Source organism: Lepidochelys kempii, chromosome 12, assembly GCF_965140265.1.
Source record: "Lepidochelys kempii isolate rLepKem1 chromosome 12, rLepKem1.hap2, whole genome shotgun sequence".
Lineage (NCBI taxonomy): Eukaryota > Metazoa > Chordata > Testudines > Cheloniidae > Lepidochelys > Lepidochelys kempii.
Genome location: NC_133267.1, coordinates 2,138,224 through 2,161,787, shown reverse-complemented (window position 1 = coordinate 2,161,787; position 23,564 = coordinate 2,138,224). Strand labels below are relative to the sequence as shown.

General features: G+C 52.4%; 1 protein-coding gene across 1 annotated transcript in view; it reads left to right on the top strand.

Moving 5' to 3' along the window:
- The window catches only part of CARMIL2 (capping protein regulator and myosin 1 linker 2), a 134,949-nt gene that overhangs the window by 46,310 nt on the left and 65,075 nt on the right, over positions 1-23,564 (top strand). The window contains exons 14-19 of the mRNA XM_073307100.1: positions 6,804-6,908; positions 8,107-8,176; positions 9,611-9,692; positions 12,878-12,974; positions 14,228-14,285; positions 18,123-18,295. Coding sequence (XP_073163201.1) covers positions 6,804-6,908; positions 8,107-8,176; positions 9,611-9,692; positions 12,878-12,974; positions 14,228-14,285; positions 18,123-18,295 — 585 coding nt within the window. The remainder of the gene's footprint in view (positions 1-6,803; positions 6,909-8,106; positions 8,177-9,610; positions 9,693-12,877; positions 12,975-14,227; positions 14,286-18,122; positions 18,296-23,564) is intronic.

The following is a 23,564-nucleotide window of genomic DNA, read 5'->3' as shown; positions in this document are numbered from 1 at the left end:
ATCCACACGGCCTTTTTGCATCGGCATAACTAAATGGGTTTAGACTCACCCCTTAAATTAAGCCAATGATGCTTCCTCCTGAAGAGCAGCCTGTAGGTTGCAAGTCCTTTTGGGGGACAGACCCCTGGGAATGTGCTGTGGGAAGAGCAATGTGCAGGACGGAAATGCAAAGGATCTTTGTGAACATTAATTTTGATGACCATCGAAGGGTATTTCAAAAATAATTTACCTATGCATTTTTTTATATTCTAGTTTATATATTTCTCCCCGCCCCCTCCTCTGGCACCTGCTTGCATTCGAGGGCGGCTTCTCTTGTCGTATCAACCTTATTTGTGCCTCAAGAGTTGGAGGTTTTCATGCCGGTCTCAGTGTGGCAGCAGGTGTGGTTTGGGGCTGACTGGTGGGAGATGCAGGTTCATTTCCTACCCGGGCTGCCCACACCCTGAGTACACTGCTCTTTGTAGACACGAATACTTCCCTCCCACGAAAGGTTTGTGCCCTTTTCAGCTTCTTCACAATAGCTCCTTTTTCCCCAGGGGTTTTTTAATCTTAAAACTATCCTGAGTATCAAGTCTTGTTGTCTGTATCTTTGCTGGAGGGCTCCCTGGATGACCAGAGAACTGGGGTGGGATCTCTCTCAGCCCAATAATGAAGTGACTGGTCTGTTTGAACCTTTCACAAAGATTTTTTTTCTCCCAACAGTTCCGTGGGCATTTTAGTTCAATAGATATTAGCAAAAACGAGCAGAAAACAAAAAGCTCTAATGACTCAATTTCCTTGCCCTGCTCAATAGCTCTGCCTTTAGAGTCATAGAAGATTAGGGTTGCAAGAGACCCCAAGAGGTCACCTAGTCCAACTCCCTGCTCAAAGCAGGACCAACCCCAACTAAATCATCCCAGCCAAGGCTTTGTCAAGTTGGGCCTATAACAGGGTGCAACTCACCTCTGCGGCGCCTCCTGCTGGTCATACAGGAATTAGCTCTTTTTACCAGCTCTGGAGACCTCTGCCAGCGTCTCACCGTCACTGGACCCCATGTCTCTCCCAGACCCCGGTGCCCTTTTACCCAGGGTGCTGCCCCTCCAGGCAATATCCTGCAGATCTGGGTCTCCCCACCCCAGGGAACCCCCCACCCTCTATCCCCAACTTGCCTCAGCCTATGCTCTACTGCCAGTCACCATCTAGCCCCCTTTCACTGGGGCCGACTGCAGTCTGTATAAGCTAGTCATTGTAGGCAAAAGGGGTTTGGACCTGCTGCCTCTGCCTACCCTTGGGCTGCCCTGTTGCAACCCCAGTACCCTGTCTTAGGCTGTCTGCCAGGCCTGCAGGTTGGGGCTTTTCCAGTCTGGAGCCTCCCAGCTCCCATGGCCTTCCCCAGCCCCGCTTCACCTCAGGTACCCTGGTATGCTCCCCAGCAGCCAAGCCCATCACCCTCCACAGCTAGAGGAGACTCTGTGTGCTCCTAGCCCACTGCCCTCTTATAAGGGCCAGCTGGGCCCTGATTAAGCCAGCTTCGGCCTGATTGTGGCATGGCCCCCAGCAGAGGCTGCTTCTCCCAATCAACCCCGCTTTTCCTTTCCTGCCACAGCCCTCTCCCCGGGCTGTTTTAAGCCTTTTAAGGCAGGAGCGGGTGACCACCCCACTACAGGGCCTTAAAAATCTCTGAGGATGGAGATTCCACTAGCTCCCTAGGTGACCCATTCCAGTGCTTCACCACCCTCCTAGTGAAATAGTGTTTCCTAATATCCAACCTAGATCTCCCCCACTGCAACTTGAGACCATTACTCCTCATTCTGTCATCAGCTATCACTGAGAACAGCCGAACTCCATCCTCTTTGCAACCCCCCGCTTCAGGCAGTTGAAGGCTGCTATCAAATCCTCCCTCACTCTTCTCTTCTGCAGACTAAATAACCCCAGTTCCCTCAGCCTCTCCTCATAAGTCATGTGCTCCAGCCCCCTGATCATTTTCATTGTCCTCCGCTGGACTCTCTCTCCAATTTGTCCACATCCCTTCTGTAGCGGGGGGACCAAAACTGGACGCCGTACTCCAGGTGTGTCCTCACCAGTGCCGAATAGAGGGGAGTAATCACGGCCCTCGATCTGCTGGCAATGCTCCTACTTATACAGCCCAATATGCCGTTGGCCTTCTTGGCAACAAGGGCGCACTGCTGACTCGCCCAGCCATAGGCGGAGCTATATGGGCCCCTGGTGCCCCACAAGCAGCTCCCTGTCCCCGGAGTCACCGTCTGCCGTGGAGAGGCCCCAGCGCTGAGCGGCTCCCAGCCCCTAGGCCAGGAACCCCCGCCAATGGGAGCTGCAGGGGCCGACGCCAGAGCTGCCTGGCTGTGCCTCCACGGCGTGGGGGGAAGGGAGCCGCAGGCAGAGAGAGCCGCAGGAGTCTGTCACTGTCTGACAGACACAGCCAGGGGGTTGTGGGGACGGATAGATGGAGCCGGGGGTGGGGGAAAGGAGCCTCGATGGGCACCCCTGGGCTGGCATAAAATACACAGTGCAGAGGGGGCTTCCTGAGGGGGCTATAGCAACACCCCCCCACAGAGCAGATACAGGCTGTGGCTGGCTCCATCCAAAGACCCCCCACAACCCTCTGCCCCCCCTGAGAGGGCCCCAATGGCCTCTGTGCCCCTGTCACCCCTCACCAGAGAGCCCCCCCTTTTGTGCCAGACAACTCCCCTCCCCCACGGCCTCCCCTGCTCCAGAGCTCCCTACAATCTCCCCCTTTGCCTCCCCCCCACCTCCAGCCCATTGGCCGGGAGGCTCCCAGTCTATTGGCCAGCGCTGCCAATGGGAGCTGCACCTGAGGCAGGGGGCCTGCTTCATAGGCGTGCACAGCACATTTCATTAGGGTGCGCACCCAGGGAATTTTATTTATCTATTTATTTTTAAAGGCAAACATTTAGCACATACTTTTCCACACTGAAAAAAACCAGTAACCTAGTTAATAATTATAATAATAATGATATCCACCCATAGAATTAATGAAGAATGTGTGTATACTGTATATGAGATTATTATATGAGAAATGAAAATAAGCTTGCTTTGGAATTCTACAAGGCACTTATTTAACTACTTTTGGTACCCTGAGTAATGATAACACTTATTGCAAATCACATAAACAGGGATCTCATGGTCCCCTTCCTTCACCCCCTTGCAAAGGCACAGGTGTTAGTGCTGGCTGACCTAGGGCTGCCGAAAACCCTATGGGCAAAACATACGGAAAGAAGAGGGTCAATTTATACAGAGGGCTGAGGGGGGACTCCCACAGTGCATTAATTAACACTTAATAAATTCATCAAAATTAAATACATTACTGAGATAAGAACCTGTAATGGCAACTTTACTTCATGAGAAGCTCCAGAGAAAGAAGACCTAGAGGGAGTAATGGTAGGGGGAATCCCAGGGAAACCAAAGGGGCTGGTAGAGAGAGCAGACAGAGAACAAGGCTGGAGGCAGAGTGGCTGCAGGGTTGGCCCAGTCTTCTGCATCTCACCTGTGGGTGGAGACACCGATCTCTAGCACTGTAAGAGGGAACAATAGAATGGAATGCCCAGACGAATGAATGACTAGAGTACAATTTCCTAAGGGACCCATACCCTTGCAGAGCATTTCTAGCTCTGACATTTACATTTCTACATGGTTTGGCCCACAGAAATAAAAATTTGCACATCTTCCATGTGTTTTTGGACCAATGGGAAAAAAACCAGTTACAATTCAAGTGACTTTTAAAAGATGCAGACCTGCCTGGCCGTGCCTCCAAAGCACCGGCAGAGGGAGTCACAGGTGAGCAAGCCCCAGTCATTAGGACCACAGGCCCAGCAATTCTCTGGGTATTTAATTTCACTGAGGCAAGTAATTCAATCTACTCTTCCTTTCCAGACAGTTTGTGGCTTTTTCTGTAAGAAAACTTACAATTTCTTTGCAAAGAAGTCCATTTATAGTTTTTTCACTTGAAGTATATTTTCTGGTTGTTCATAAGCTCATTTATTTTGTTAACTCGGTTTCTTAGACAATTTTAAAAGTCACTTGAATTGTACCTGTTTTTTTCCATTGGTCCAAAAACACATGGAAGATGTGCAGACTTCTCTGTCACTGCCATTTTAAAATGAAGATTGATGTCTTTCTAAGACCTGCTCTCGCTTAGCCAGCTGGTCTGGGCTTGGTGCAGGAGTCACTGGCTAAGGATCTCTGGGCTGGGCTGGGCTGGGCTGGAGGGCAGATTGGCTGGTCTTAAGGGTTCTCTCAAGCCCTAGCAGCTTGGAATGCTGCCAGCGTAGCACCGTTTTGCAGATGCTCCAAATAAGGTTGCCAACTTTCTACTTGCACAAAACCAAACACCCTTGCCCTATCCCTCCTCCAAGGCCCCACCCCTTCTCTGAGGCCCTACCTCTGCTCACTCCATCCACCTTCACTAACTCGTTCATTTTCACTGGGCTGTGTGACAGGGTCGGGCTAGATAGCTGTAGGAGAGTAATAGAAGGCAGATATATCAGCCCCAGGCTAAGTAGGTCCCTTTTCCCTGGGTAAGATAACAGGGAAGGTTCCCGAACAATCAGGAACCTTCTGGAGACCATTAAGATGACAGGCTGATTAGAACACCTGCAGCCAATCAAGAAGTTGCTAGAATCAATTAAGGCAAGTTAATCAGGGCACCTGGCTTTAAAAAGGAGCTCATTTCAGTTTGTGGTGCGCGTGTAAGGGGCAAGAGGCGCTAGGAGCGAGAATGCAGACTGTTAGAGGACTGAGGTGTACAAGCATTATCAGACACCAGGAGGAAGGTCCTGTGGTGAGGATAAAGAAGGGGTTGGGAGGAGGCCATGGGGAAGTAGCCCAGGGAGTTGTAGCTGTCACACAGCTGTTCCAGGAGGCACTCTAGACAGCTGCATTCCACAGGGCCCTGGGCTGGAACCCGGAGTAGAGGGCGGACCCGGGTTCCCCCCAAATCCTCCCAACTCCTGGTCAGACACAGGAGGAGTTGACCTGGACTGTGGGTTCATGAAAACAGCCAAACTGAGGGCTGCCGTGAAGCTCCAAGGCGAGCAAATCCTTGGCCAATAAGCACAAGACCCACCAAGGTAGAGGAGGAACTTTGTCACAGCTGGGGCAGGGGGTTTGGGTGCGGGAGGGGGTGAGGGCTCCGGCTTGGGGAGCAAGCTCTAGGTTGAGGCCAGAAACGAGGAGTTCAGGGTGTGGGAGGGGGCGCCAGGCTGAGGCTGTGAGTTGGGATGCGGGAGAGGGTGAGGGCTCCAGCTGGGGTTGTGGGCTCTGGGGTGGGGCCAGGGATGAGGGATTTGGGGTGCAGGAGGGGGCTTCAGCTGGGGGGTGGAGCTGAGGGTTTCAGAGTATGGGAGGGGTCTCCAGGCTGAGGCAGGGAGTTGGGGTATGGGAGGGGGTACAGGCTCTGAGCTGGGGGTGTGGGTTCTGGAGTGGGGCCAGAAATGAGAGGTTCAGGGTATGGGAGGGGGATTGGGGCAGGGGGTTGGGGCTTGGGGGTGGGGTGAGGGCTCCAGCTTGGGGTGCAGGCTCTGGGGTGAGACTGGGGATGAGGGATTTGGGGTGCGGGAGGGTGCTCTGGGATGGGACTGAGGGGTTCAGAGGGTGGGAGGGGGATCGGGGCTGGGACAGGGGGTTGGGACATGGGAGGCGGTGAGGGGGACAGGCTCCAGGCAGTGCTTACCTCAGACAGCTCCCAGAAGTAGTTGCATGTCCCCCCTCTGGCTTCTACACAGAGGCACAGCCAGGCACCACTGTGTGCTGCCCTGTCCACAGGCGCCACCTCTGCAGCTCCCATTGGCTGTGGTTCCTGGCCAATGGGAGCTGTGGAGCTGGTGCTTGGGGTGGGGACAGTGCGCAGAGCCCCCTAGCTGCCCCTAGGCATAAGAGCCGCAGGGGAGACATGCCGCTGCTTCTGGGAGCAGCGTGGAGCCACGGCAGGCAGGGAGCCTGCCTTAGCCCTGCTGTGCTCCCAACTGGACTTAGAATCATGGAAAATTAGGGTTGGAAGAGACCTCAGGAGACCTTCATCTAGCCCAACCCCCTGCTCAAATTAGGACTAGGGCCAGGACCAACACCAACTAAACCATCCCAGCCAAGCCTTTATCAAACTGGGCCTTGAAAACCTCTAAGGATGGAGATTCTACCACCTCTCTAGGTGACCCATTCCAGTGCTTCACCACCTGCCTAGTGAAATAATGTTTCCTAATATCCAACCTAGAGCTCCTCCACTGCAACTTGAAACCATTGCTCCTTGTTCTGTCATCTGCCACCACTGAGAACATCTGACCTCCATCGTCTTTGGAACCCCGCTTCAGGCAGTTGAAAGCTGCTATCAAATCCCCCCTCACTCTTCTCTTCTGCAGACTAAATAAGCCCAGTTCCCTCAGCCTCTCCTCATAAGTCATGTGCCCCAGCCCCCTGATTATTTTTGTTGCCCTCCCACTGGACTCTCTCCAATTTGACAACATCCCTTCTGTAGGGGGGCCCCCAAAACTGGACACAGTACTCCAGATGTGGCCTCACCAATGCCAAATAGAGGGGAATAATCACTTCCCTCGATCTGCTGGCAGCAGTGCTGACTGATGCTGCCAGGGTCCCTTTTCGACCGGGTGTTCCGGTCCAAAACTGGACACCTGGCAACCCTAGCTCCAAACCGACGGACTCTGTGATTTGGGGCTGGTGTCCGGGCTGTGTTACTGTCGACAGAGGCCATGGCCGAGTTGGGGTTAATTGAAATGGCAGAAAGGGGGCTGAGACAATATGCTGGGATCCGATGCCTCTTCTGTTTGTTTTAGAAAGCTGAGAGATGTCCCTCCAGCCATCAAACTGTTTTTCAGCAAGGCGGCTGCCCTCCGATACGTCGGCCTGGCGTGTACCAAGCTGCCGCCAGAGGCCGTAAGGTAAGGGGCCTGTTTTCCAACGCACTTAGGGACAGAATTGCAAGGGTTCGGCACCCGCAACTGGGGACAGATTTACAGCGGTGACTAGCCTCCAACATCTCAGCCCTAGTGATGCTCAGCCTGTACTCTGTAAATTGAACACAGGTGCGAATAGCAAGGTCCTCGAGAGGGCGCCTTCTGGTTGCTGGTTGCAGACGTGTATGTACACAGCGGGTGGGAAAACCAAAGCTGCGGGTGTCCTGGGGAGTCTTGCCTGTGGCCATGGCTGGGGGAGCCTTAGAGGATTAAATTGCTGTGGTTTGCAGTCGGGGGGTGCCAGGGCTGGCTCTAGGTTTTTTGCTGCCCCAAGTCTGTGTGGTTTTAAAAAAAAAAAAAAAGGGTGGCTGGAATGTTGCCCCTGGAATTGTGCTGCCCCACGGATGTGCTTGCTTTGCTGGTGCCTAGAGCTGGTCCTGGGCGGGGGGGGTGTGTGTGTGTAGGATAACCTGCCTGAAACCACAGTCAGAGGGGTTTAGCTGATAACAGACTATTGATTTAGTAAATCCCTGTTTATTAAGCCCAGCTAATATATCTAGCAGCCTCCTCTGGGGCAGGGAGTTCCCCAGACATCCAAGTGCAGGCCGCCGCTGGTTCCAGTCTGATTCACCCTCCCCCATCATTCAGCACTGCCTGCCCTTTCCCCAGCCCCTTCAGTCCTGCTGACAATAGGGCGAGTGAGCATGCAGGAGACAAAGGAACAGAACTGTACTTGTGTCAAGGGGCAGCGGGAGCCCGTAGTGTGACCCCAGACAGGAGTGGAGACTCCCTGGAGTCCAGCAGGGCCATTGCAGGTGCTGTGGATTAGCCGCAGAAGGCGCTCAGGTGTCATGCTGGTGGATGGCAGGGGAGAACCTAGGATAGCTAGGGCGGCTGGTGGGATGCACCTTTGGCTCTCCTAGCACCACGCACTGTTCCAGAGGGGCTGCAGGGCCAGGGAGCAAGAGCCAGGGCTGCTTCTACCCCCAGCTGCCCCAAGTGACCCCATGTTGTAGCCCCAGTGTGCACCCTGCCCTGCAGGTGAGTGAGAGGGGAGTCACTGACTGTTCCCGAGGGTGTTTCCATGCGGAGGCTGGCAGCATATCCAGCTCCCTCTGCCTGCTGATGTGAGTGCTGGGTTCACAGCCTCTTGAAACGCTGGTTACTTTCTGGTTCATTGCAGGGCCTTGCTGCAGGGGCTGGCGTATAACTCTCAGATCAGTGACCTGCACCTGGACCTCAGTAGCTGCGAGGTGAGGACATGGCACGTGACCCAGTAAAGCGGAGCGATAGCTGAGTCCCAGCTAAACCATGACACTGCATCTGAGCCCCACAGCCCCGGGTGAAGAACTCCCGGGGCTGGGCAGTAAGTGTAGCTCTCCCACCAGAGCACAGAGGCTGGGCAGAGCGGTAGGACTTCATGGAGTTGTAGCCTTCCACCAAGGCCAAATTTTCAGCCCATTATCGAGTAGTTTAATTGTTACGCGGATGTTACGATCTAGGCATTTACGAGGAGTGCCTGGGCAGAAGCCAAGCCAGGGGGGAGAGCATCATCCTCTGTAAGCCACTGACCTGAAAAGACAGGTTTCAGAGTAACAGCCGTGTTAGTCTGTATTCGCAAAAAGAAAAGGAGGACGCGTGGCACCTTAGAGACTAACCAATTTATTTGAGCATAAGCTTTCGTGAGCTACAGCTCACACGAAAGCTTATGCTCAAATAAATTGGTTAGTCTCTAAGGTGCCACAAGTCCTCCTTTTCTTTTTGACCTGAAAAGAGTTAACTGTCTGAAAGGAGCCCCTCCTGCGGTGCCTGTGAGATAGCCAGGGCTGAGCCAGTTTTCTGCTGCTTCTGAGCACTGCCCGGTGCTGGCACCAGGCTGGGGAGCATTGCAGCTACGTATTCTGACTACAAATGGGCACTCCCACGGCAGGTCCTGCGATCCCGAGCCTCTCCCACCTTCCCTCCCATCTGTGGGCCTCTTCCCGAGGGTTTCCTAACACTTCTGCAGTGTTCACGATTTCCCCCCAGCGCCTTCGGAGGCTGATGGGAATGAGGATCCTGGCTGTGCTAATGGGAGTGGGAGTCGGATCTGGGTTAAGGTGGCTGCAGCAGAGCTGAGACATTAGGCCCGTCGCACAGGGTCAAAGCTTGAAAAGCACCTAAGTGGTTTAGGCACCCTAATTCCCATGGAAAGTCACTGGGATTTAGGCTCCTGAAGGACTCTTGAAAATGGCTCCTCAGTCGCTCCTAAACTGCTTTTTGGAAAGTTACCGTGAATCTCTCTGGTCCAGCTCCTCAAAGATAGTTAGGCACCTAACTCCCCTGGATTTTCTGGGCCTCTAGGCCTCAGTTTCCCCATCTATAATAATGCCCACCCACCTTTGGCGACAGCTTTGTGCCCCATGGCTGAAAAGTGCAAAGGGTTTTTATTTATTCCTTCCTCCACGTGCTGTGTCTCTGCCCTGTGCCGGCAGCGGTGGCTTTGGTTCTAACCTGAGCCCGGGGCATGCTGTGCGAACAATCTGCAGGCAGTTCATGGTGGGGTTCCGGGTTAGAATGTTTGCTCTTATTGCAGGATGATCCCAGGGGCACTAAGCGCTGACTCGACTTTCCCAACTGTCATGTTCTTGGTTGTGAAAATCTGAATGTTCCCTTTACTCTTGTTCTGTTTTGTCTTTCATTTAAAGTTGAGATCGGCAGGTGCCCAGGTGATCCAAGATCTGATTTTTGATGCCAATTCAATTAGGAATTTGGATTTATCAGACAATGGTAGGTACATAGTTTCTTTGACTTACAGTGAGCTTTGTCACCGTGGCTGGAAGTGTCTTTTCCTCTTAACCTTGGCACGAGGCTGTGTGCTGCCATTCTACAGAAGCCAAGATAAGTCCCCTGCCAGAACAATGACTAAGGAGGTCAAGATCCCATCAATTGTTGTTGAAATAACCATTTAAAAGATGAGACTTGTTTTGATGAGGGGTGACTGAGGCTCTCTGAGGTGCCATGTGTGGTTATATACCAGGGATGGACAAACTTTTTGGCCCGAGGGCCATATCTCCATATAGGAATTTTATGGCGGGCCATGAATGCTCATGAAATTGGGGTTTGGGTGCAGGAGGGGGTGAGGGCTCTGGGGTGGGGCTAGAAATGTGGAGTTCAGGGTACAGGAGGGGGTTCTGGGCTGGGGCAGGGGCTTGGTGGGGTTGGATGAGGGCTCTGGGGTGGGGCTGGGGGGTTTGGGGTGCAGAAGGGGGCTCCAGACTGGGACTGAGGGGTTTGGAGGGTGGGAGGGGGACCAGGGCTGGGGCAGGGGTTGAGGTGCAGGGGGTGGTGGTGAGGGCTCCAGCTGGAGGTGCAGGCTGTGGGGTGGGGATGAGGAGTTTGGGGTGCAGGAGGGTGCTCCAGGCTAGGACTGAGGTTCAGAGGGTTGGAGGAGGATCAGGGCTGGGACAGGGTGCGGAAGGGTTCAGGTGCGGGAGGGTTCAGGCACGGGCTCCAGGCAGCGCTTACCTCAAGCAGCTCCCGGAAGCAGCGGCATGTCCCCCCTCCGGCTTGTAGCCCAAGGCATGGCCAGGTGGCTCTGCTGCGCATTGCCCCTTCCTCAGGCGCCGCGCCTGCAGCTCCCATTGGCCGCAGTTCCTGGCCAATGGGAGGTGTGGGGATGGCGCTTGGGGCGGGGGCAGTGTGTGGAGCCCCCCTGGCTGCCCCTAAACATAGGTGCCAGCAGGGAGACATGCTGCTGCTTCTGGGAGCTGCGCAGAGCTGCGCAGCTGCGGACCCTGCTCCCTGGCTGGAGCATGGCGAACCCCAGACCCCGCTCCCCCGTGGGAGCTCGAGGGCCAGATTAAATTGGCACGCGGGCAGGATGTGGCCAGTGGGCCGCAGTTTGCACACCCTGTTATATATGGTATTGCTGCCATCCCTGCCCTTGCTGCTTTGTATCGCTATTCGTAGGCGTGCTTCCCCGTTTCCATGGTGTACTTCTTCCATTACTCCAAGACTCCATTGCTTTCGTTTGGTGCTTCTCTTCTTGTACCTGTTATTGACCAGTGCTAATAGGGGCAGAAGTGGCAAGTGGCTGGCTGGCTGGCTGGCTGGCTGGCTGTGGCTGCGTTGTAGCTAGACCTGGTACATTTTGTTCCGGTGGAGCATTTTTCCATCAGAAAATGCCATTTGGCTGAAATAGAAACTATCTGTGGGAACATGTTAAGTTCAATGGAATTTTTGACATTCTCCAAATGCTTTGGGTTTTTTAATGAAATCAAAAGCAAAGGTTTCATTGACCCCCAAGTTCATGGTTTTTTTTTTTTTTTTTTTTAAATTTCGTTTCTCGGCAGATTTCTTAATTCTTCGGTTTTGTTTCAGTTAGGAACAAAAACCATTTTTGACATGGCAGAATTTCTTGTGGTCCCTGCACTGCTCTGGTAGTGTGGCATGTGCCCATTTCTCCTTCTGAGTTTGGGACACAGGAGCAGCTTGGAGAAGAGCAATTCTGTGCTAATGGGGCTGTTGTGTGGAGTAATTTTCCATCTGTCTGGTCAGTGATGACAGCTGTGTGCAAATGACCGACCTGGTTACCTGGCCCGTTGGCTGCCTGCTGGCCAGACACCAGACTCCTCAACAAGTATATTGGCACTCTCACAGGGCATTGCTCCAGAGTCGCTGGTTGGTTTCTAGTGTGCCCCAGCACCATTCTGGTTTGGGATGGGTTTCCAGTTCTCTCCTCTCCTGGCCTGGTTTGGTTTTGTGTGTGTATTTTGCTCTGGTAGGACTTCACTGGAAATTAGCAATGACAAATCAACTTAAAAAGGGCTTGTGAAGGAGGGAACTCCCTTCTCGAAATTCCCTGTGGCACTTCCCTTTTTATTGTTTCTGATGGAAGATTTCCCAAGTCTCTGCATCTCTTGACCTGCTAATGGGACTTGGGCAAGTAGCGTGGTGACTGGGGCTGACTGGCTTTACCACTCGACATGCCTGTGGAGGGAACGCGTAGAACCCTGCTGGGCTTGTCACAAGGCAGTTGCTTTGGCTGTATTTTCTGTATTTGAATTCTGGCTGGCTGCTATTTGTTGGTGTTTAAGGGATTCTGTTCTGGGCGGGGAAGCAGACAGCTTTCCCCGTGGGCAAGCCCTGCTTCTTGGTTCTGTGAGGGCTCCTGTGCCACCCCGCCATGCTTCCGTTGTCAGAGCCCACCTTGTTGAGCAGACAGCCCTCTCTGAGCTAAGTAACAGTGCGTGTCTGGCGGCCAAGGCGGGGGGCCTGATCTCCAGGGTTGTAGACCCCTTCCCTGCAGTCAGAAGCATCATCTCATTTAACTTCAAGCCAGGAGGGGAAGCACTGGGAGAGAACTGGCACTGTAGGCCCCTCCGTCAGCAGCCAGGAATCCTCCCAGCTGCCAAGCAGCCCCCCCATGCATGATTATGTCCCCCCTCCCCCAGGCTTTATTCCGTCTGTTCAGCCAGGTGCCCTGGGAGGAGCAGAGGCAGGATTGTTCTGCTGGCTCTCTCCACTCCACACAGGAGCTTAACAACCAGCCCTGGAGAAACATGGCCGTCTGAAAGCAGAGCCTGGGATTGGTCAAGCTGCGTGGGGGCCCACCAGGATCCCCCACAAACCCATCCACTCTGCAAGGGCACTAGCCTCCTCGGGCCAGCGAGTCACCATCTGCCAAGGCTGTGGTGCCCTGAAGGTGGCCAGGGGACAGATTGAGTAGTTTGTCCATCTCCGTGGGCCTGTTCAGGTAGGGATGCGCCTCTCTGCGTAAGGTTTAGCAGCATCTGGTGCTACGATAGCAAAATCTGGGTTTTTCTCACAACTCTCCTGCTGCAGGTGTGGCCGGCAGTTGCCACGTCTAACTCCTCTCCTCCCTGTTCATGCCAAGTGTCCTTGGGGCATTGGCAGTCACTAAGTGTCAGACACTGGTCACGGATTGTCATTACTGCTTTTGTGTTTTGTAGGCTTTGATGCTGACATGGTCACGTTGGTGCTGGCGATTGGCCGAAGCAAATCCATTAGGCACGTCTCCTTAGGAAAGAATTTTAACATCAAATCCAAGTAAGTGTCGTGTGACTCATGCATGTAATGAAGTGAACTTTAACAGGCCTGGGCCTAATCCCCGATTTTTATACACACTAGGTATGTTGCAGGTAGTCAGATTATATTTATTTACAGTCTGACTGCTCAGACTGTAGCTTTGCATTGTTAATCACCATTTGGCTTTGTGTGTACTGGGCCTTTAAATTATAATGCTCTTGTAAATCAGAGGTATCAAAGCCATGGAATCATCTCCTAGAAATGTGGGGCTGGAACAGACCTGGAAGTCAGCCAGGCCAGCCCCCTGTGCTAAGGCAGTGCCAAGGAAACCTAGACCAGCCCTGAGAGGGCTTTGGCCAATCTGTTCTTAAACACCTCCAGTGACAGGGATTCCACCACCTTCAGTCCAGTCACAGCGGTACTGAATTTCCATGGACTATCATGAGTCCCAAAGGCCTGCAGTGTTTGCCTCAGTACTCAGCCCGATGCAGGTTTAGGGATGAGCTCTTGCTGCCTGAATTCAGACTGGAACAGGTGCAGAGAGAGGCTTCTGGGGTGATCAGGGGACTGGAGAGAGCCTGTTGTGAGAGGAAACTAAAAGAGCTTGGCTTGCTTAGCCATGAGAGATGGGCTGATTGCTCTCTGTAAATAGTGGGAGGGGTGGGACGGGGGAGAAGAGCTGTTTAAGCTAAAGGACAATGTTGGAACCAGGATAAACTGGCCAGGCGTACATTTAGGCTGGAAATTAGAAGGTTTCTTACCATCAGCGGGGAGGCTGTTGCAGCACCTCACCCAGCAGGAGTAGTGGTGCAAAGGACCCAGCTAGTTTGAAGATGGGACCTTGATACATTTATGAAGGGGATGATCTGACGGGGTTGCCTGTGATTAGCAGGGGACTGGACTCAATGGCCATCCCTGCCAGTCCTTTGTTCTTGGGTTACTGCCCAGTTGACATAATGCAGAGGCGCTGGGGTCTCAGGGGCAGGGACACTGCAGTGTGGTCACCCCCTCTTAGGCCAGCCAACAGGGAGGTGTAATTGAATATCTCTGAGAATGTTGCAGCCTCTCGGGAAAGTGCTCATTGCCACAGGCTGACTGCAACTAGGAAAGGCTGGTGGCTTGCAGGAGAGAGGGAGGTGCATAGGTGAGCCGTGCGGTCAGAGTAATGTCCAGCCGCAATGGAACACTTCCCAGCTTGGTGCTGACTTGAGCCCACGTCAGGCTCTGCTGTGCGATGGGGAAACACAGATAACCCCTCTGTATCTCCTCCGCAGGGACAATCTGGCCGATGTTCTCCACCGGATTGTTCAGCTCACGCAGGAAGACGACTGCGTAAGTGCTTGCTGTGGTGCCTGCCCAGAGCCCCATAACTGAATCTCTCACGCCGTTTCCTCTGAATTATTACTATTCATTTCAGCTGTGAGACAACTGGCCATTTTGTGTTTCAGTTCAGATGCAGAACGTGGGGGAGTTGCTGTCTGTCTCTTCCATGGAGTCTCTCCCTCTGTGGTTGGTGTTAATCTGAAAGGAATGGTTGGACTGAGAAATAAATGCTTTTCTCTCTGTGTTTGGGAGAATATAGGAAAGGAATCAACAGCTGAGGGAGCAGGAGAGATGTGTGTTGTACGTAGGGGGATGGATAACAGCCCAGAACAAAGGTGATGCCCCTCTGCCATGTACATTGGTCAAACTGGACAGTCTCTATGTAAAAGAATAAATGGACACAAATCAGATGTCAAGAATTATAACATTCATAAACCAGTCAGAGAACACTTCAATCTCTCTGGTCACTCGATTACAGACCTAAAAGTTGCAATATTACAACAAAAAGACTTCAAAAACAGACTCCAACGAGAGACTGCTGAATTGGAATTAATTTGCAAACTGGATACTATTAGGCTTGAATAGAGACTGGGAGTGGATGGGTCATTACACAAAGTAAAACTATTTCCCCATGTTTATCCATCATCCCCCCCCGCCCCCCCCGGAGGATAGGGATAGGATACAGAGGGCCCTGGACAAATTGGAGGATTGGGCCAAAAGAAATCTGATGAGGTTCAACAAGGACAAGTGCAGAGTCCTGCACTTAGGACAGAAGAACCCAATGCACCGCTACAGACTAGGGACTGAATGGCTAGGCAGCAATTCTGCAGAAAAGGACCTGGGGTTACAGTGGACGAGAATCTGGATATGCGTCAACAGTATGCCCTTGTTGCCAAGAAGGCCAATGGCATTTTGGGATGTGTAAGTAGGGGCATTGCCAGTATATCGAGGGACGTGATCGTTCCCCTCTATTCGACACTGGTGAGGCCTCATCTGAAGTACTGTGTCCAGTTTTGGGCCCCACACTACAAGAAGAATGTGGAAAAATTAGAAAGAGCCCAGCGGAGGGCAACAAAAATGATGAGGGGTCTGGAACACATGACTTATGAGGAGAGGCTGAGGGAACTGGGATTGTTTAGTCTGCAGAAGAGAAGAATGAGGGGGGATTTGATAGCTGCTTTCAACTACCTGAAAGGTGGATCCAAAGAGGATGGATCTAGACTGTTCTCAGTGGTAGCTGATGACAGAACGAGGAGTAATGGTCTCAATTTGCAGTGGGGGAGGTTTAGATTGGATATTAGGAAAAACTTTTTCACTAGGAGGGTGGTGAAACACTGGAATGCGTTACCTAGGGAGGTGATGGAATCTCCTTCCTTAGATATTTTTAAGGTCAGGCTTGACAAAGCCCTGGCTGGGATGATTTAGTTGGGGATTGGTCCTGCTTTGAGCAGGGGGTTGGACTAGATGACCTCCTGAGGTCCCTTCCAACCCTGATATTCTATGATTATCACTACAAAAGGTTTTCTCCCCGCCCCCCGCTCTCCTGCTGGTAATAGCTCACCTTACCTGATCACTCTGGTTACAGTGTGTATGGTAACACCCATTGTTTCATGTTCTCTGTGTATATAAATCTCCTCACTGTATTTTCCACAGCATGCCTCCGATGAAGTGAGCTGTAGCTCACGAAAGCTTATGCTCAAATAAATTGGTTAGTCTCTAAGGTGCCACACGTCCTCCTTTTCTTTTTGCGAAGACAGACTAACACGGCGGCTGCTCTGAAACTGGGCTTCTGAAAATGTCACCTGTTTGGAAGGGCCTAGTCTTTTTAGGACCTCTTCTCAGGGCGTTGAAAAGGCAACGAAGATTCATCTAGGCTGGGCAGAGGCCAAACTCTTGTGTCAGCGTTGCTGACACTGCAGCAGCCTTGACTCTGCTGCTTGTGACGGCGGAGTTATTAATTCCGCATAGCAGAGCAGTTACGTCTGCAGGAGCAAAATTTAAATGTAGACTAGGGTTGCCATCTTTCTAATGGCTGGGAACTGAATTCGCAAGGTTCTTCCCCAAGGGTCCCACCCCATCACTCGCTCCTCTCCCCCGTCACTCGCTGGATCCTCTCAAGGAGCCTTCCTGCAGGTAGGAGGCAGCCCCAGCTGAGCAGGGGCTGATGCGGGTGAATGACCTGGTGTCTCCCCCAACCCCGCCATAACTGGACTTTTGGTTCAGGTGCAAATTAGCATCGAAACCTGGGCACCTGGCAATCCTAAATGGCACCCGAATGCAGAAGCCAAAACCCGGCCTGTCTGGATGTAACCCGGACAGGTGGCAATGTTAGTGTAGACACTTACACAGGGAGACCGACGTAACCTGCCCTGTGACACCCTCACTCTGTAGTTAGCCCAGCCTCAGCTGCTTAGATTTCATTTCACTTTTGTTACTCCTCCTTGTCAGCCTGCTAGTCCTCCGGCCATCCATAGCGTCTTCCAGGGAATAGAGGCTAGGCCAGACCTGAATTTCTAATTTGGAGAAACCCCTTTCAGGCCTATCCCCTGTGAAAGAGACACAAAAGGGGCAAGGGCACTGATGTTGTTTAATCTTTGCAGGTCTCCTTTAAAGGAGAAAACCCACTGGTGCATTACAGAATTGCTGCCACAGGCAGAAAAGGTCTGTGCAGCCCAAATCCCATTAAACAGGCCTTTCCCGTTCATGTGATTACCAGGTCGTTAGTAGGTAAAGGACAGCTTTATCCTCTAGGATTGCCCCCTCCTCCTGCTGAGGTACAGCGGGATCGAGAGGCCAGGAGTGGCTCAGACCTGCCCTGTGTTGTTGTCTCTGCTTTCCTCCCCCTGGCTCTTGCTGCTTTTCTGCCTGTGGTAGGGCCAAATGATGTCTGTCTGTCTATACTTGTCTGGCCCCTATCACAGGAGTATCTGAGTGCCTCACAATCAGTAGTGGGTTCACCCTCACTGTACTCTGGGGAAGCAGGGCATGTCTAGTGCCCCACAATACAGATGGGAACCTGAGAGACAGAGAGGCTAAGTGACTCACCCAGGGTCACACATGAGTCAGTGGTAGAGCAGGGCTTACTTCACCATCCTTCTCCCTGGCACAGGGACACTGGAACAGGGAAGAGGGGCGCACAAATTCCCCTCTCCCTGCCCCTCGGTGTCTTTGTCTAAGGGCAGCTCTGCTTTGGCTTTGCCCATTCCCCAAGCATAGAGAACACTGGAGCTCCTGAGCAGGGCAGGGCTACCTGCAGGCCTCTCGCCGGCTCCTGGCCTCATGCAAACCGCTTCCAGGTGCCTCCCTCCATGTCCCACCCCATGTGATCTATGAGCCTTGGCCTGGCCCTAGCTTTGTATTCATTAGCTTGTCCCCTGCACTGACTGGCTGCCAAGGACTACAGGCCACCAGAGCTAGAGCACAGCACACGGGCCCAGCCCAGAGAGGGCAAAGAGCTCGTGAGCTGCACAGGGCATTCTAGGGGGCAGGGATTTCCCAGCTGGTCCCATTACGCAGGTGGCCCAGTCTGTGTAGTTAGATGCGGGGGAGGGCGACCTGCTTCCTGGTAAAAAGAAAAGGAGGACTTGTGGCACCTTAGAGAGACTAACCAATTTATTTGAGCATAAGCTTTCGTGAGCTACAGCCCACTTCATCGGATGCAACTCACGAAAGCTTATGCTCAAATAAATTGGTTAGTCTCTCTAAGGTGCCACAAGTCCTCCTTTTCTTTTTGCGAAGACAGACTAACACGGCGGCTACACTGAAACCTGCTTCCTGGTAGAGCCCTAGGGCCCCTGCAGCAGCAGCACCTCCTGATCATTTCTCCCTCTGGCATTTGTCTTCCAGCCTCTTCAATCCCTGTCCGTGGCCGAATCGCGACTGAAATTGGGAACCAACGTCCTGCTGAATGCGCTGGGCAGTAACGCCAGCCTCCGCACGCTGGACATCAGTGGGAATACCATTGGCGACTCTGGAGCCAAGATGCTGGCCAAAGCCTTGCAGATCAACACACAACTCAGGTAGTGCGTGTGAGTGTGCACGCGCGTGTGCGAGAGAGAGGCAGGCAGGCGGATGCTGGTAAGTGCTGAGTCTCAGCACAGCATGCCGGCTCTTGTGAGGCGCTGCCGGGCAGCGTTTCCAGAGGAGAGGGGAGGCGTCTGCCTCAGGGGCTTTGCTGAGCAGGAGGAAGGTGCTGTGTAAAGGCCCTAGGAATGCACAGGGCTTCCATTGAATAGGGCAGGTGGCTGGAGAAATTTCTACCACTTGTTTAATGAAAACATACTGAGACTGAAAACATACTGAAACATCCTGTCTCCTCCCCGACCCCCACCCTGCCTCATACCCACCGTCTCCTCCCAGCACTGCCTTCCTAGCAAGCTCTCCTAGTTCTCATATGCTCCTTGGCTTTGTTTTCACCTCGCAGAGCTGCTCACCTGTCCACGCGGGCCACTTGGCCTCTCTGTCCCCCCGCATGGCTGTCCTGTGTGCTGGGCACTCCCTGGCTCTGAGCCATTGGCACCTCAGCTGCGCTGGGACGTCTGCCACCGGCAGTGCCTCGAAGTACAGTGAGCTGTGACATGTGGTTTGACATGACGTCCCCCCACCCATCTCTTCTTCACCCCCTTCAATTCCTCCCACCCTCAGTGTACTCTTCCCTCCTCTCCCACTGCCCCAACCCCACTCCCCCGAGGATCCCTATAGCCCCTGTCTAGTCACTGCCTCTGTCTCATCTCCATCTGAGGTGCTTATCCGGTGCCCTTCACTGTAATCTCTGTGCAGCCTGTAATAGATTTATTCCCCTGAACCCCGGTGCTTTTACCCTCGGAGATAATGGAGAACCGAGGCCTAGAGAAGTTAAGTGACATGCACAGGGTCACTCGGGATGTTTGAGGTGGACCAGGAATTGAACCTGGATAGCTCACAGCTGCTCTATCCCCTGGGCCATCCTTTCCCTCTCAGCCATTGGGTGCCTCTCAGTCTCAGCCCTGCAAAGCATTCTCGCTCTCCTATTGTGAACAGCTGCATGACGTCTTCTGTATGCACATCAATCCTGTGGAGTGTGGGTCTGATCCGGCTGCCCAGGAAGCACTTGTGAATGCTGCCCTGGGGGCAGCTTTACATGTTTGTAACCATCAGCTGGCGTTAAGAGGGTGCGCTGAGCCCCCTAGTCTATGCCCATTAGGTGGACCGTTTGTACATGCTCGTGCGATACAAGCTGATTATTGGCGACGTGCTCCATAGGAATGAAGGACCGAGTAAAGGAAACGCCTGGATTATATAATGGCTAAGCCTCCTTGCCAGGCGTATGGCAGATCAGCCTTCTGGTGCTCTGCAATTCAATGTCAAGCCAAGTGCCTGTCAGGGCTGATTACTCCATTGCCTGGCAGCGCTCCGCACCCTCAGCGTCACAGTGCGGATGAGGCTCTTCGCTGCAAGCTTCAGCAACGTCTCTGAGAAGGAAAAGCCAGGGCTGTGTATCCCAGGCTCGCAGGTGCAGGAAGGAAGCTGCGCTCTCCTTGTCCCTCTGCAGCGCTCTCCTTGTCCCTCTGCAGCGCTCTCCTTGTCCCTCTGCAGCGCTCTCCTTGTCCCTCTGCAGCACTGGTGATCTACTGTGGCTGGTAGGGAGGGCATGGCCAGCCGGGCTGGGAGGGGAAAGGGGCACTCACTCTCCCTTCTTGGGGCAGTGGTAACACCCGCTCTAGGGCTTCCCTCACGGCTGAGGAGGCTTGGGGCCAGCCACAGTAGATCCCTGCACTGCCAGGGCAGTGGAGGGACAAGGACAGTGCCTGGCTGATGGGGAGCCTGTGGCTCTGCACTGCCATTTCCATAGATCTTTGACTTACACCAAGAGTCCGGCCACGTCCCTCCCTGCGTCTTCAGGGGGCGTCACATTGACTATATCGCTCTCCCAGCTGCCCAGCTGTTCCTCACCTGTACGGGGGGAGTCTATGACCCCCAGTGCCTGATGGGAGTCGGTGCATGCCCCAGCAATGCCACGGCTTCCTTCCTGCACCTGCGAGCCCGGGATACACAGCCCTGGTTTTCTCTCCTTGGAGGCGTTGCTGAAGCTTGCAGCGAAGAGCCTCATCCACACTGTGATGCTGAGGGTGCAGAGCGCTGCCAGGTAATGGAGTAATCAGCAGGGCTGGCCTTACCATGAGATGAACTGAGGCAGCCGCCTCAGGTGCCAGACTGGGCTAGGGAGGGAGGGGGGCGCCACGAGGACCCAGAGTGTAGAAAATGGTGTCTGCTGCTGGTGCATCTGTATTCCCTCTGCTCGAGACGCACAGAGATGGGGGAGTGCTGGGCTGGAGGGAGGAGGGCACAAGAGACAGAACAGGCAGGCAGGAGAAAAGGGGAGCGGGAATAACAGAAAGCAGCAGGAGCTGCAGGGAGAGAAAGGAGGAGGAGCCTCTTATGTCCCTCTCTAGCCCCCCAGGAGCCTGGACTGATTAACCCCAGCTTCTCAGGGAGCTTCCTGTGTCCTGCTGCTTCCCTGAACCCACTTGAGGAGAACAGACCGTCAACTGGAGTAGTAGCAGCCAGTTAGGCCCTAAGACGCTGATCTCTTCCCTCACTCAGGCCCTGCTACCAGCCTGCTTATTTCTCCCCTTCAACTGAGTGTTGAGAGCCACTCTAGCTGGCACAGAACAGCAGCCATGAGTGAAAGAAGAAAACGCCCCTCTGGGGCAGCATTCAGAAAAAGAAAGAAAGCAAAGGAAGCTTTTCTGTCTAAGCAGGAAGGAACTCTCCCGAGATACATAGACACAAATGTTCATGGTGAGCCTTCTGGCCCCAGTGAGGATGTGAGTGGTGAGGAGATGCCTGATCTTCCAGTCAGTCAGAGTGCAGGTGACCTGGCAGCTGCTGCAGCATCCATATCTCCATCTCAAGTAAATGTAACCATGCACAGTCCTGAAGAAAAGTGTAGATCAGAGAAGAGTGTGGTGGAGGCGCAAGAAACAGCTGCTGCTGAGTTTAGTTCCTTGAGTCCAGAGGATCCAGGACTGTGGACCCACTTGAGCAGTAGCCTAAGGGACTTCCTTGTACTGCATGGGCCACAGCAAGTGGAAAAACTTCATGTTCCCTAAAGACAATGAAAATAGAAGTTTCCATCCAACACGTTACTGGTGTGAAATCCCCAATGGTGAGAAAGTGGAGAGGCCATGGCTTATGTACTCAAAAACCCAGAATGCTGCATACTGGTTTTGTTGCAAACTCTTCCAGTCTAATGTTCCAGCCACATTGGATTCTACAGGAACAAAGGACTGGAAAAATCTGGCTAGAAATCTGGCATGCCATGAGAAGGCAGCAAATCTCCAGAGAGCATTCCACAGCTGGAAAGAGCTGGAGATGAGACTAAGGTTAAAGGCCACCATGGATGATCAGCATCAAGAGAAGATTGCGTCAGAGTCTCTTTACTGGCAAAATGTTCTGAGAAGGCTCATTGCCATTGTGACAATGCTTGCGACCCAAAACCTAGCCCTGCATGGCACTGCAGATCAGCTGTATGTGCCAAACAATGGAAACTTCCTTAAAACTGTGGAGCTGGTGGCTGAGTTTGATGCTGTTCTCCAGGAGCATCTAAGAAGAGTCACCACCCAAGTCGTGGCACACACCCCACTACCTTGGAAAAACCATTCAAAATGAGACCATACAGTTACTGGCAACAAAAGTCAAACAGAAGATTGTGGCCGATCTGAAGCCAGCACGATATTACTCTGTTGTTCTGGACGGCACACCTGACATCAGCCATAGAGAACAAATGACTTTAATGGTGCGTTTTGTAACAACAACAGAACCTAGTGAAAATGTTCCTGCAACGGTGACTGTCAGAGCATTTTCTAGAATTTATTGACATTGAGGATGCTACCGGAGCTGGTATGACAAATGTGCTCTTAAAAAGCTGGAAGATACGGGAATTGCGATAGCTGACATGAGAGGTCAGGGCTACGATAATGGTGCCAACGTGAGAGGAAAGAACAGAGGAGGGCAGACACGGATCCGAGAGTTAAACCCTCGAGCTTTTTTTGTCCCATGCAGTTCTCATTCATTGAACTTGGTGGTCAGTGATGCAGCATCAGCTTCTAGAGAACATCTGGGAACATCCTCCCTGACACTGAAACCACTGAGTGCCACACAATGGGAAAGTCGAGTGGAGGCGATAAAGCCTATCAAACACCAAATCGGGAAGATAGATGAAGCCACAGTTGCCATTATGGAGGATAATGCTATGACAGGAACTGTTCGTGGGAGAACAGTGGCAGAGGGAAATGGAATCACCAGAAACATACATAACTTCACATTTCTGTGTGGCTTAGTGTTGTGGCATGACATACTGTTTGAAATAAATGTTGTAGGCAAGAGACTCTAAGGTGTTGACCTTGATATATCTGGAGCAATGGAACAACTGGACAAAGCAAAGTCATACCTACAGTCTTACTGGTCAGATGAAGGATTTCAAAACGTTTTGAAGAGTGCACAGAAGTTGGCAGAGGAACTCCACACTGAAGCTATTTTCCCACCCATTCAAGAATACAAGAGTCACCAAAGAAGACATTTTGATTATAGGATTATCCCATGCCTCATAAGAGACCCCAAACAATAATTCAAAGTTGAATTCTTTAACCAGGTGCTAGATTGTGCAATACAGTCAGCTGAAGAACATTTCATGCAGCTCAAGGAACACAGCAGTATATTTGGGATGTTGTAGGATATTCCAAAACTCCTCACTATACCTGAAGAAGACCTACAGCAGCAATGCAGGGCACTAGAGACAGTGTTGACACATGATGACATGTGTGATATTGATGCGAGTGATTTAGGTGATGAACTGAAAGCCCTTTCAAGATACATTTCAGCAGGATCAACTCCAAAGGCTGTTCTGGAATATATGTGCACAAATAAGATGACCACCCTCTTTCCAAATGCTTTTGTTGCTCTTCGCGTACTTCTAACACTTCCTGTAACAGTTGCCAGTGGAGAACGCAGCTTCTCCAAGCTGAAGTTAAGAAAAACACATCTACGCTCCACAATGACACAGGAGAGGCTGATTGGCATTGCAACCATCTCAATAGAGCATGAGCTGGCCCAGACTGTGGACCTTCAGTAGGAAGCAGTTCAAATCTTTGCAACCAAGAAGGCACGGAAAGCCCCACTTTGAATAATCAAACAGATAAACATGCCAGACAAGAAAAGTTACATTTGCTGTTCAGGCGTCTGAAAGTGAAGTGTTACTTAAAATTTTTGAACAAGGCATTTTAAGTTGTGAGTTCTCCTTTATCAGGG